Raw genomic sequence first — 14,964 nt, forward strand, 5'->3', positions numbered from 1 at the left:
CAGGAAGCGGAGAAAAGGGTGTTTCTGTGCGAGAAAAAAAAACAGAAAACATTCTGATTTTCGATGACGTCATTTCATGTGTTCCGTTGGGGCTGTTGGTGTTGTGGGCCAACCCCCAAAAACGTTTTTGGCAGAGAAATTATTTTGTTACTGTGTTAGTGATTTTAGTGATTTTGGGAGATTTTCCAAAAAAAACACTGGTGGGTCAAAATCACTAACCCATTGATTTTGGAAATTGCACTGTAACATCTTGACTAGACTGACTACTGTATGACTATATTTAGACCTGCTGTTGGTATTTATAGCACAGCATTGTGAGAGTTTATGTCATTGATTGCCTTTGAGGTGATCTCATAGGATATATGTTCGCGTGCAGCACTGATAATAGATTTGCATTGAGGGTGGAAAAATACAATTACACACACACGTACACACACACACTGATGTGAGAGTTTCAGTACCTTTGTATTCTTGTATATTTTAATATATTATTTACCTGTCACAATTGGCAATATCTAAAAAAAGAAAGAAAGAAAAAGAAAAAAAAGATCCTGTCAAAGCAGTTGTCGGGCTTATATGGATGATATATACTGGGAACGGCACCCTGCCCTCCCCCTGCTGCGGTACGGGGCCTAGTCCCTCAACACAGTGACAGTAAAACTTTATGACAAAACTGCATTCAATAAATTGTCCCTGGATTTATGCATCACAAACCCCTTCTCCAGACTCCATATAACTCCCAAGTAGAGTAGCCTTCTCTGAGCGTTCGCATAGAATAAATGGCCGGCTCCGACTTGGCGGCAATGTCATAGAAATACCTGGAAGAATTCATGAATAAACCAATGTTGACATCTTTAGCACGGTTTCTATTACACATGTGATTTACTTGTACACAGAGTCTGACTACTGCTTGTGCAGTGGTCCTGGGAAACTGCTTTCACACACATCCAGCTTTTGTCATGAGAACATTGGAAGATCCAGGTAGAACCCTTGGGTCTGACCAGTAGGCGCCGCTGGCCTACTGGTCCAGGCGCATACCACATAGGCATTGATGCCTGACGGCGTCGCCGGTTCGATTCCCGATCCGGACGACCTTTGCCGCATGTCGCTCCCCGTCTCTCCCCCCATTTCCAGTCAGTCTACTGTCCTATCAATAAAAGCCCAAAAAACAAATCTTTTAAAAAAAAGAACACTGGGGTCTATACAAAACAATCTGAGCTTGTAGATAAGCTATTTTTGCTATTTTTATGACCTTCTCTGACTTCGAAGTTTAAATCTCCCTATGAAGGTGGCGGAGCACCACGGCTCTGACATTTAAGATGAAACATAATACTGTATGAATGAAGCAGTATATCAAAAGTCGATCAGCAATGAATATATGTCACAGTGTTTTTGAGACCCAGTGAGATTGAGACCAGGAGCGCTCGTTTTCTATTGATCGTGACGGAGACGCGCCGTTTCAGGCAACCTTGAGCCACGCCAGACAGCGCCGAGCAAGTTGCCGTGTCGAGCGCTGTGAAGGTCGCATGAGCTGACTCAGCGCCATTAGAATGTGTAAACCAGGGGGACAGAATAGTAAATATTTTTGTGGGGACTGCTTCTGCGACCGACTGCCGCTCAAAGGGACTAGCTGCACTAGAAAACGAGCGCTCCTGGTCTCAATCTCAACAGGTCTCAAAAACACTGTAACATATTGTCACTGTCGGGCAGAAACCTCATATCTCGAAGTTTCAAATTTGTACATTTTTTCGCAAAGTAAAGCACTGCTCCATCATACAAGGCCATCGCACAAAAGTAGTGAAAACAGCACACAAGCACAATGCCTCGCGGTGCGAGGCGTTGTGTGGTTGTAGATTGGCTGTTTTCACTAGTTTAAATCCTTTTAAAAATGATAAATACAAAACAAACGGTTTTGGACATACAAGGTTTCCCCCCCCCCCCGACAACGACGATAATGGCTTTCACCATCATCCTTAAAAAGCACCTGTGGTTTTGTAGTCCATGTGCACGTGTGCCAGTCAACACCAGAGTCAGTAATTCAGAAGAACAGAGAGTGCCAGAGTAACAGGAGTCATTAATCCCGGAGAACAGAACAGACAGCATACTGTACGTCTTGAAGTCTCTTATGGGTTGTGGAGCCTGATAGCTGCTGGTACGAAGGACTGCTAGCTCTACCAAACTAATTTGTCATAGCGGTTGATCCCGTTTAGGGACAGTGCCAGCTGCCTTACCCGTAATTCACGGGTAGAGGGTAAGGCTAACGGATGAGGCACTGGCAAAAATAGGGCCTAAATGTCTTGGTCTCCTCCTTTTCTTCCCTCTACACCAAATCTCTTCAGCGAAAATAGCCGATCTACAAGCTCACAGTTGTGACACATTGTGATCATGCAGATGTGCTATGTTTGTGTGAATGCTGCCCCTAAATGTTTGCCAATTGTATTATGAGATGCTCAGAATGGGGTGGTTGAACTGGACTGGTGCTTTATGTCAGAGGCTGATTCAGCAGCAGAGTACTTTTTAGAATTAAAAAGCTAATTTAATACTGGAGAACGGCCAGTAAGTGGATGGTAGAATGAACACACTCTATCTATCTTACCATACATCACAGATTGAGAGTTCTACAAGAAACAGATGTGTCGACAACTTGGCAAGCTAGACCATGGTGTTGGACCTTGCTAGTATATCATTCTTGACCACCTATCTGCATCACATCTAAATTGTGTGTGCATTTTTATTTTCTGCTGTGCATTGGTCTTTATGGGAGTAAACTAAGCTGTAGGGGAGAGGGGAGGCTATAAGAGAGAGTAAGAGAGAGGGGGAAAAGAAGACATAACTAACCAAAGAAAGGAGGCTAAAGGTGCAGTTTTCTCCCCCTTTGCAAATTCCCAATACTGCAGCAGAATATCAGCATATACTTCAACAGTTAATGCTAAGTAGTTTTTCTTGCAGAAGGCGAGGCCTTCAAAATGCTAATGACCAAATTTGCCGTTTCACACCCGGGGGCCATTCCACTGAATCTGTTTCAACCAGGACAGGTCCCTCGTTATTTTATCCTCAACAATAGTGCTGCTCAGCTGAACGTGTACGTGTTGCTGAGGGCATCCGTCTGTGTGTCTGTCTGTGTGTGTGTGTGTGTGCGAGCGCGTGTGAGTGTGTGTGTGTGTGTCTTTGTACAGATGCGCATTGCTTTAAATACAGTTAAGCGCAGTGTGCATGTCCTCGAGCCTTATCTGAAGACATCCGCCACGGGAACTGATTTAGGACTTTAATACGGCCCTCACACGGTTTGACCCTAGTTTAAGCAGTCAGTGTGTGTGCGCACGCATGCGTGCGTGCGTGCGTGCGTGTGTGTGTGTGTCTGTGTGTGTGCAAGTGTTTGTGTATGCGTCTTTGTACAGGTGCACAATGCTTAAATACAGTTAAGCGCAGTGTGCATGTCCTCTAGTCTTATCAGAAGACATCCGCCACGGGAACTGATTTAGGACTTTAATACGGCCCTCACACAGTTTGACCCTAGTTTAAGCAGTCAGGGAAGACACAGACTCTCCAAGGACATGTATACTGTATGATAACATAACCGGCGAAAGGAGCTGCATATTCGTCCAAGGCTGTTTCTCAATACCAAAGAACACGAACAACAGGATTTTCTTGGAAGCTTTCCAAACTTGAGAAAACAGAGAAGACCAAAAAGAATATTGTTTTCTCATATTATGGTAATGCCTGGGTGAATCCTCCAAACCTACATTCGTAGTAAACGTTGGAAATGTAGGTAAATTAAATTAAAACGTTTTCCCTAAACTAGTGGAAACATTTACTAGCATGCGTTTTGTTCTGTCAGTTTTGTTCTACAGTATCCACAAGTTTCCTGTGTCCCATGAGCCCTTGCGTGAAAGGTGGGCATCACTTCCTGTTCCTCTTAGCAGTTTCATTTTGACTGGTTGCTGTTATGAGCGGGAGAGTATTTTTTGCAGGTCGTTCAGTCCTAGTGTATCAAAAAAGCACCACGGTTAAGCACCGTTGGTCCTACCAGTTTAACATTCAACAGGTAGCATTCAATAGCGTTGGCGCTTGGCAGGTTAGTATTTCACCAGGTTAGCATTCACCAACGTCGGCAGGTTAGCATTCACCAGCGTTAGTTTTTACAGAGGTTAGGGTTAAGGTTAGGTTTTAGGTGTATCTCCGTCCCCCCTGACTTTCGACCTGCAAAAAACACTCTCCCGTTGTGAGCCTGTCACACCTGAATCTCTGCATGGTGATTACTTGGTGCTTTGTTAAGTGATTTGAATCAGCTGTGTGGAGGAAGTGGAGGACACATTAACACACCCCCTTTTCCCCAGTAAGCTCACTGGGAAACTTGTGGATATACAGTACATGTACAGTACATGTGTGTAAATGAAAGCGAGTAAAAGTAATACTATTGCAATGCACCATTATGTGGAACATGAAAAGATGAAGTTTGCGCTGCCTAGTCTGATCGCTTTGGTGCTGTGTGATGTTGCTTTATGGAATCAGCTAGCTTCGTCAGTCTGATGGTTGCAACGTACAGTACGTGTCCATGGAGAATCTCCCCGTCTCCCTGTATGGATGGTTTGAAATGAACAGCAGATACAATCCATCACATCACAGTTGATAACAGGCTTTTGTCTCTTTTCTGCTACTAACAACTAGACAAACCTGCTTTTAACTTTAATACCCTCACTATGACACATCCAGGTTTGCAGCTTACCTTACTATGGCATAATAAAGTGTATTCATTGCGTAGTGTAAATATTATGTTTACTGAATTGTCATTGTTGCAGTCAAGAGGGCTAAGGGCCTACAGTTACCAATTAGGCCTATGCTACACAGATCTGGATTTTTCATATATCCCGGTTTTTCAGATATCCACATAGAAAGATATCTAGGTCCACACGACAAAGATATCTAGGTCTAAAATAATAGGAGTCCCCCAGAGTTCAGAGATATCCGTGTTCCATGCCTACACAGATCCAGTGAATCGGATATGTTTCAATGTCTTCACTTATTTATAAAATATCAATTTTTGCAGCCGAAATATCCAGCTTTGTGTGGCTGCATGAAGCCCCAATCGCACAAAGAAATGTCTAGCTTCAGAAATATCCAGCTCCAGACACCTTAGACTGCAGTCAACTTTATGGGTGTGTGGTTTCATCTGAATGGCCTTGGTATCTTAACTTATTACCGCGATCAAACATTTCCCTGATTCAGAATAATGACATTCCTCAAGGTTTTGGGGCGGATGAGGACACATAATCCCGTGTTTAAGAGAAATGCAGGGTCCAGGGATGGGGTGATTTGCTCACAGACTACATGAATGTGTGTTGAACATACATTGTCAGTTGCAGGGAAAGAATCGGTAGCAAGCTGATATTGTTCGCTTTGATTACACCACAAGCACCTCATTTAAATATGCTGTAGGCCTATGTAATGTAACACAATTACATTTACACTTACAATAACTTCATATTTTTTCAAAATGATGCTACTGTATTATACCAAGCATTTATCAGTTGAGAGACTATTTTAAATGTCAGTGAAAGTCAATTCCCTGTTAATTCACTCCATGTTAGCTACCGTGATTCCACATTTTGGTGGCATAATAGATTAATTAATTCATCTCCATGTTTGCGGCACACGGGACAGATATGGGGGACTTTAAATACCTTTTAGTACCTCTGGTCAAACATTGGTCAAATTGTCAAATATTAGAGGCTGAAAGAAAATAGCAGATCTACATGCTCACAACGCCTCGCGTTGCGAGGCGTTGAGCATGTAGATCGGCTATTTTCACATTGGAATAGATCGAGTCAAACCAAATGTAATGCCAACTCATACAATTAAGTTAAAGCTATATTCAGTGATTGTATTTCATTCAAATAAAAATATAATTGGTACATTTTTCATTCATTCTCTAATGTGTGCTGACCATATAAGGACTTCCACCATGGCCCATGTTACGAGAATAGCTAGATTCGGTTTTCAGACTTGGCCAGCCAGTCCTCGACCAATCAGGGCCGAGTATGGCCGTAGTTATGTTATGATGATTTAGTTATGATGGTCAAAATAAAAGATTTGAGAACCAGCATGCACAGCTATTAGAAACACTGTCGAGAAAAGAGAGCAGCCCTCATCGAGTGTCCCAAGGTCACCGTTAGTCCAAGATGGCACAGGCCTTCCTAACCGCAGGATGTTAGTCACAACAGGCCCTTGGCACGGACTGGCCCCACTTGTGGTACCTGGCTGGAGGCCGTCTCTCCCTCACACATCCCTTATGTCTCTCACTGTTTTCTCTTTCTCATTAGGGCTTCCGTCTGTCACTGTTTCCTATTTCTGTCGTCTGATGTTTTTCCTTCCTCATTAGGTTGCTTGCTACCCTACCCTGTGTCTGTCTTTTACTTGTATCTCTCTCCTCTTACGATATTTGTCCCTTCGTCTGATTGGGGCTTTCCCCTCAGTCCTTCAGTAATTCAAATGTCTACATCAGTTATTTTTTCTCTTGTTAAAGATGGGGTGCCATGATTTCCCCCCTGCCAAAACATGATTATCAGGTATTATGATTATACTTGGAGGAATATTTTTTTCCAAAAAAAAGTGTACAGAAAGAGTTAAAACTAGGTTTTTATGTGGCCACACCCACCAGTTCATTAAGTATGCCTGGTTGTCATGGTGGGTGGTCTGGTAACCCAGCTGAAGTTAGCCACACCCACAGTGTTGGGTGAATGGTAAAAGGGGCTGATTATATGATGTTACTCTATTTTTGGATCGGCACTTTTGACCCACAAGGTGGCAGCCTCGAGGAAGAAACCCAAAATACAAAGAGAATACATAATTGCTCATAAGAACCACACCAGGGGGTCTAATGAAATACTGTCAACCTCCTAGACACATGTAAACCAGAAAAAGTACAAAACTATGGCACCACCTCTTTAAGTCCTTCTGTATTTTAACCATGTAAGACACTGCAGCAGGATTAGCTCACACACCAACACTCTTGAGCTGTATAGGCCAACATAACATCAGCTAGCACTGTGGGGGCTGCATTCTGCAGGTGCAAAGGAAAAGGATGAAATAGTCAGACTAACCTGAACTAACTCTCGGGAAAACAAGGAAATGGCACATCACTGTTTTTCTTTTTTACAATACCATATTGGATTTGGACACAAAGATTGCTTTTTTTTGCCACAACTCCCCTTCCGACATCGTCCCGCGCTCCCTTTATCTCCTTATCGGTTTTTATTGAGTTTGGGTCCACAATTGAGCAAGGACCCTCGGCTCCACCAACATCTCGCAATATTGGCTCGTCCATCTTCTCCACCTATAGATGACAAAAAAAAAAAAAAAAAATGGCGTGCCGGCGAACAGACGCGAAGAGTCTGCAATGGGCGGGCGGGGCAAGGAGGGGGGAAGCCACGTCTGCGCGCTCCCCCCGTTGTGATGAATCTGTTTTTTAGGGGCCCCGTGCCACCAAAGTTTTAGAGCGGTAATTTAGTTTAATGACTCAGAGCCTTTTCGGTGCATTACCAGGGGAAGAGGGGAGCACGGATGCAGCCAGGGTCTCCATTATAGGCCTGCTGTTGGGCAGGGGGGTGGGGCTGTTGTTGTATTTCTTCCACATCACCACTTCACCCTTGGCTGAAAACAGCCCAGAAGACAGGCTGCTATAACAAACTGCCCTTCTTATTAGATCCGTGCAGTGTTTTTTCTTTTTTTTAATACTTTTTATTGCAATGATCTCAATCTTTACATTCCACATTTCACATTTTATGCGCACATTTGCAATCACCTTTTTTTCTTGTTTTTTTGTCTGTTTTTTTTAAAATACATAGACACCGAGTACAATCACCGAATACATCTGTGCAGGTGACAACGTACCTGCATGGTCCAAAAATTAGAAACAGGCCAAGCACCAAATGCAGATCGATTTTTCATTTGGAGGTGCAAGATTCGGAAACCACAGTCCGACAATTAAGCAGATGGCTTGCTTTTTTCTTTCTATTTTTTGCAACAACATAGTATTGATGGCTCAGCAATTCACAAACCAATCGTGCTGCAACATGTTTCGAGCCTGTAGATCAGTGTGTGACAGCAGCATGCAACTACTCCAACTATAACTCAGGCTTTAGGGTTAAAAAATCAATTCATTCATAACATTGCCATCATAAAATGGTGTGTGTGTGTGTGTGTGTGTGTGTGTGTGTGTGTGTGTGTGTGTGTGTGTGTGTGTGTGTGTGTGTGTGTACGTGCGTGCATACATGCGAGAGAAAGAGAGAATCATTAGATGGACTGTGGCCACGATGTCTACTGTGTTTCTGTAATTGTGTGTACTTGTGTGTTTTTGTGTGTCTGTGGGACATTGTTTTGGGAATAGCACAGTGACAGTAGTTGAATTTTATTACTGCAATAGCCAAGGCTGCAAACGGCAGTACGGTAATCTCTCTCCCTCATTCAAACCCCCCCGTTTCGTCTCCATCCATCTGCCAGTAAACAGGCAGTGGGTTTTGCCTCCTTCAGCATGCATCGCAGACAGTCCGAGCATCTCGGTTTCCGAAGAAGCTGATTAGCATTGAGCTGAAGTCACACTCCTGGCCCCGTGCTCCCTCTCACTGTATCTTGTAACCCCCTCGTTGATTTATATGTCTGGATTGTCCACTGACTTTGTCAGGTTGTATTATTTAGCCTGGAGTACATTGGGTGTAAGCTCCATACAATAGTATACAAAGCCAGGGGACAAAAGAATTGAGCTCTCGCCCCAAAAGGATTATTCAAAAGGATTATTGGGAATATTGTCGTTGCCTTGTATGTCCAAAACCTTTTGTATTTAGCATTTAAAATTTACATTTTAAACTAGGGAAAATAGCCTCTACAAGCACACAACGCCTCGCACCGCAAGGCGTGTGACCAACAGTTATATTAGCACAAATTGTGACTGACTTCGGGGCCACGAAAGTAACACGTATCTCATCCACTTACAGTAACATGAAAAGCCTCAGGTTTACCTGCTCATCATTCTCCTTTGTTGTTGCAGGCCATGTTGTCTCCTCCTTTAGTCTGAGAAGCCTGTTAGATCGACATGTGTCTGAATGCAGATCACAGTCGAGAGCATCTTTCTGGCTTTTGATGTCTGTGCTCCTCAATGTGTTCAATTCACCTCATCCTCATTTATATTCCATTGCCATCTCAGTTTTCACTCAACAAGGCTTTTGGAGACAACTATAAAAGAGAGATACAGCACTGTATCAATGCGTTTATGATATTTCCCAAGTGGAGTTGCTCGTGTATCACTGAGGATTTGCAAGTATACTTTTCTTGCCCAAAAGCAGAATTGATAAATGTTGCACTGAGAACTCAACATAGCTCTGGCAAGCTTTTGAAAAACAAAAATGTGAATCAATGACCGAAATAATTTCCTTTCCTTTGTACATTCATTAAAGAATTTTCTGCGTTGTTGGGTTCATATCGAATAGTTTACATGGCAGTTAAATCAGAAAAATGTAACTGATGTATACGTTTTTGGTAATTAGCCGAGTGTCAACATTTTTTTTCAACAGGAGTAGATATGTCTCTCTCTCCAAACGCGCATGCACTTTTACCCCCGAAAAATATCAGATCTACAAGTTCACAGTGTACCGCAGTGTGACGCCATGCAAACTTGGAAATCAGATTTTCCAGGGTAGCTTTTGCAGATATGAAATAGTAACAAGTAGTTGAAGTAGGATGTAAAGAACCTGTCCTCATTTTGGAGATGTCCTTTCAAATAGCCGCTGCAGTTGATGAAAATGTATGTTAGCAATCAAGTGTTATAGCTCTGAATATAAATGTCCCTTCTTCCATAGTTGAAGAAGGGACATTCACACTGCAGGGAATGGCCACCGATACTCTGATTAGGTTGTACTTTATTGTTACGTCTTTTGTACATAAGAGTAAAACTTATTTTTTGTTCAGCTTCCTTTCAAACAATGGGATCCACCCTATGTTCCCCAGGTTCTATGTTTCCCACAGGTTAAAATGCACCAGGTTAGCATTCACTAGCGTTAGTTTTACTGTAAGGTTAGGTTTAGGTGGTAAAGGGGGAACATAGAACCTGGGGAACATAGGTACGGTCCCCAAACAATGCTGTGGCATATATAAAATAAAAGCAAAACAGCAAAAAACAACACATCTAAAGATAGAATAATAAGTAATAATGACGTGAGAAAGAAAGAGAGTGCAAAAGAGCAAAGAGAATGAAAAAAGCATCCTTAGCTGTACATAAAGTTTGGTATATCGTGTATACCAATGGCATTATTTCCCTGTAGTAGCTACTGTACTTTAAAGGAGCTATAGTCAACTTTTTCATTGTAGGGCCGACACTTTGTTTACATCCTAGTCTATAGACTAGAATGTAAACAAAGTGTCGGTCTGACAATGGACAAAATTATTATTTTATCATTATTTTACGCTTTTTGTGGTCATTTTTTAATAGAAACACATATATGAAGCTTATTTTTTTATAAAATATTTTCGAAACATTATTTTTATTTTAGCATCCGTTTTTCAAGAAAAAGTTGACTATAGCTCCTTTAACTTTTTGTAAACAACTTCACAGTGTGTTCTATGTGCAACAGGTTGGTATAATTAAAAACTTCACAGTATATTTATGTACAGTAGGTGCAGTTCAGCCTCACAGTATCTATTTATGTACTGTAGGTGAGGCTCGAGCATAATAGTGCAGGGAAGGGACGAGTGGGATGGGGAGATGGCGGAAGGGGGGACGGACGTCGGCTAGCGATTATTTTTGCCCTGGACTGTTCTCGCCTTTGACAGTTTGTTCATGTGCCTGATTGTTTGTGGAAAGAAGCTTTTTTGCAGTCTGTTGCTAGTAGCTTTGAGACTGCGTAGTCGTTTTCCATGTGGCAACATCTTGAACAGACTGCGGTTGGGATAGATCTTTGATGATTCCCTGGGCTTTTTTGACAGCGTTCGTTGTACAGGGCTTGAATTAGGGTGATGCGTTCAGCTGTCTTAGTTAATGTAACGCCCAAACCACACCCATGACTAATTCAGGGCCGTTTAGCGCATTTTAGCGTCCTCAAAATAGCAAACCAGAGTCGACTACTCTGGTCCCACTAAAAAATCTCCTGTTCATTTTCCTCAAAGACTTTCACGAAAATACAAAAACAAAAAACAATTATGTTAAGCCTAGAACCAAGCCATCCAGGATTGCAGTGAATCATATTAAAATATGTTTTCACATAGGATCAAAGGTTTTATCGTCATGATTCACTGCAATCCTGGATGGCTTGGTTGTCGGCTTAACATAATTGTTATAAATATTTTTGTAAAAGTCTAATGGGAAAATGTTTTTTTTTTTTTTTTGTGGGACCAGTAAACCACTTCACTAACCCATAAGGGCACTCATACTTTTACAGCATTGATACCAACCAAATATACTTTACAACATTTGTTCCCAAATCTTTTCATCTGAGACCCAAAAGACACATTGGTGCCAGAGTTACAAAAAAATCCATTATGAATTACCGTAACCATTTAAAATCATACTTTTCAGTCATATTTACTCGGGAGCCGTAAAAATCGGTCCTCGACCCACAAAATGGGTCCCGACTCATTCTTTGAGAAACTCTACTTTACAGGATGAGCTACTCTCCATTATCCACCAACACCTGTGTCTCATCAATCACCGTAATGGATCCCGGTGCTTTTCCAATCACGTTGAGCAAACGACACGCTACTTAACGTCCTATTTGCTAACCCGGCGAGTGGAAAAGGATACAGACGATGTTAGTAAAACTCAGGGGTGTGAATTTCCTTCCTCTCTACACGTCCTCTAACCAGCTGACACAAACTAATTGAGTCGTCACACGGCTTAATAAAACAAAAGGCAGGCAGAGCCATCTACCTGACTCATTATATTTGGCCTAATCCTTTAGTTAATTTGTTTTTTTGCTCCCCTTCTGTGTAAAACAAGGGGGGTATTTCTAATGCTGTCAATGGATAGCAACTTTCCTCTTCCTGTCCTGTCCTTTTGTTTAATTTGAAGAAGAAAAAAAATCACACCAGTGTGAGCGGTGGTGTCCACTCATTTCAAGGCTGTGTGTGTGTGTGTGTGTGTGTGTGTGTGTGTGTGTGTGTGTGTGTGTGTGTGTGTGTGTGTGTGCGTGTGCATGTGTCTGTCTGTGTCTGTGTGTCTGTGTGTGTGTGCATTTCAAGGCTGCTCAACAGCACCTCTCTGATCACTCAACGGTATTGCAGGCTACATACAGACACACACGGACGGATACACACACGGCCACGCTATGGAGACGGTGTGACCACCGCTCAAAAAAAAAACCCTGTGCTGACACAGAACCAGTTGGATGGGTCAAAACCACTGCGGTCCACTTGTGTTGCAATATATAGGTGGCAGATGCATGTTGAATCTATTCTGGTGTTTAGGAATTCATAACATGTTCCCTGGCACAGCAGAAAGATGGTCTTAGTACTTCACACATAAGCAGTACTGTACTGTATGTGTGGGCGGGTGGGCACTCCCATGTCGACTGTACACTATGGAGGATACTGTACTGTATGCCTTTGAACCGTGTGTTCATGTCTATTTTTGTCACTGGAGAGAAATCGAACAGATTTCACTTGCTTGAATTGAATAAGCCTGGTGGAAGATGATGTTGATATTTTAGATTAAATAAAGTATTCTTATATTTACCTTTGTACTGTGCGTGGTAGACAGCGGATTAATTATTCAAGGACTAAAATCAGCGTATATCCTCTTCTATATGTAAAAATCCTGTTAACTCTACACACTGACTACTAGGGTGATATCACAGTGTCATAAGCAGTGTAATATTTATGTAAATTACAATCATAATTGTATGATCCTGCAATTTTGACACAGAAAACAGGAATGTTTTCTTTTTCTTCGTTAATCGCAATTACGGTAATCGTCGGGTAAATGACCATGTCCTTTTTCCTCTCTTCCAGGCCATGGAACCAAAGGGGTGTTCGAGTTGCTGGCGGGATGGAGGAGAACCCGGGAGAACCTTCCCTTCAAGGAGCGCGTGGCGGACGCCTTTGCAGATGTGATGGTATGCTACACCATGACCAGCTCACTCTACATCATCACCTTCGGCATGGGCGCCAGCCCCTTCACAAACATCGAGTCGGTGAAGATCTTCTGCCAGAGCATGTGCGTCGCCATCCTGGTCAACTACTTCTACGTCTTCTCCTTCTACGGTTCGTGCCTGGTGTTTGCCGGGCAGCTCGAGCAGAACCGCTACCACAGCGTCTTCTGCTGCAAGATCCCCTCGGTGGAGTACCTGGACCGCCAGCCCACGTGGTTCAAAACCATGATGAGCGACGGCCACGACCACACCACGCACCACGACACCATCCCGTACCAGAACCACTTCATCCAGCACTTCCTGCGGGAGCACTACACAGAGTGGATTACCAACACGTATGTCAAGCCCTTCGTCGTCATCCTCTACCTGATCTACGCTTCCTTCTCCTTCATGGGATGTTTACAAATCAGCGACGGGTCGAACATCGTGAACCTGATGGCGAGCAACTCTCCGAGTGTGGCTTTCGCGCTCACCCAGCAGAAGTACTTCAGTAACTACAGTCCCGTTATTGGGTTCTACATTTACGAACCCATTGAGTACTGGAATGCCACGGTGCAGGAGCATCTGAAGACACTGAGTCATGGCTTCAACAAGATCTCCTGGATCGACAACTTCTTTCACTACCTGCGGGTGGTCAATGTGAGCGCGTCGACCAAGAACGACTTCATCACCATCCTGAAGGGCTCCTTCCTGCGCAGCCCGGAGTACCAGCACTTCAACGAGGACATCATCTTCTCCAAGAACCGCGAGAATGACGAGTATGACATCATCGCCTCGCGCATGTACCTGGTGGCGCGCACCACCGAGAAGAAGCGCGAGGAGGTGGTGGAGCTGCTGGAGAAGCTGCGTCCACTGATGCTGATCAACAGCATCAAGTTCATCGCCTTCAACCCCACCTTTGTCTTCATGGACCGCTACAGCTCCTCGGTCATATCGCCCATCCTTACCTCAGGCTTCAGCGTGCTCACCATCCTCATCCTCACGTTCTTTCTCGTCATCAACCCGCTGGGGAACTTCTGGCTCATCCTGACGGTCACGTCCGTGGAGCTGGGCGTGCTGGGTCTGATGACCCTCTGGAACGTCGGCATGGACAGCATCTCAATCCTGTGCCTTATTTATACGCTGAACTTCGCCATGGATCACTGTGCGCCGCACCTGTACACTTTTGTGCTGGCCACCGAACACACGAGGACGCAGTGCATCAAGTCGGCACTGGAGGAGCACGGGGCGGCCGTGTTGCAGAACGCTTCCTGCTTCGTCATCGGGATGATGCCCCTGGTTTTCGTGCCTTCCAACCTGACCTACACGCTGTTCAAGTGCTCACTCCTGACCGCGGGCTGCACCGTGCTGCACTGCTTCGTCATGATGCCCGTCTTCCTCACCTTCTTCCCGCCGTCCAAAAAGAGACGCTCGAAGAAGAAGCGAGCCAAGCGGAAAGAGCGGGAGCGGGAACGTGAGCGGGAGCGTGAGCGGGAACGGGAGGAGATCGAGTGCATCGAAGTCAGGGAGAACCCTGATCATGTGACTAACGTTTGAGTTGGGTCGTTAACGTGAAAAAGTGAGCATCAGCAGGTATCCATCAAGTGATTGGTGGATGAGAGGTGTTAGGCTGTCCAATAGTGAGGAGGCACCTCTCGGGGAGGGGGTCCAGAGGTCTCTGAGATGACCCCTGACCTGATAATGTGGGGGGGGTGAGGCACTCCTGAACCCCAAGCCAACAGCAGCCATGCTGGTCAGAGTAGAGAGCAGACCCAATTGATCAGTCCTTCAGTCTGGACAGTGTATCTCATTTGCAAAACCTGCAAAATGCTCACGGTCCTAAAGCTCTTTC

At 43.9% G+C, this 14,964-nt stretch overlaps 1 protein-coding gene across 1 annotated transcript in view; it reads left to right on the top strand.

The window, feature by feature from the left end:
* The window catches only part of ptchd4 (patched domain containing 4), a gene marked incomplete at both ends in the record, with an annotated part of 73,590 nt that extends 58,921 nt beyond the window's left edge, over positions 1–14,669 (top strand). The window contains one exon of the mRNA XM_080744202.1: positions 12,994–14,669. Coding sequence (XP_080600328.1) covers positions 12,994–14,669 — 1,676 coding nt within the window. The remainder of the gene's footprint in view (positions 1–12,993) is intronic.
* Between the last annotated feature and the right edge of the window lie 295 nt (positions 14,670–14,964).

Source organism: Nannobrachium achirus, assembly GCF_963921795.1.
Source record: "Nannobrachium achirus genome assembly, chromosome: 16".
NCBI lineage: Eukaryota > Metazoa > Chordata > Actinopteri > Myctophiformes > Myctophidae > Nannobrachium > Nannobrachium achirus.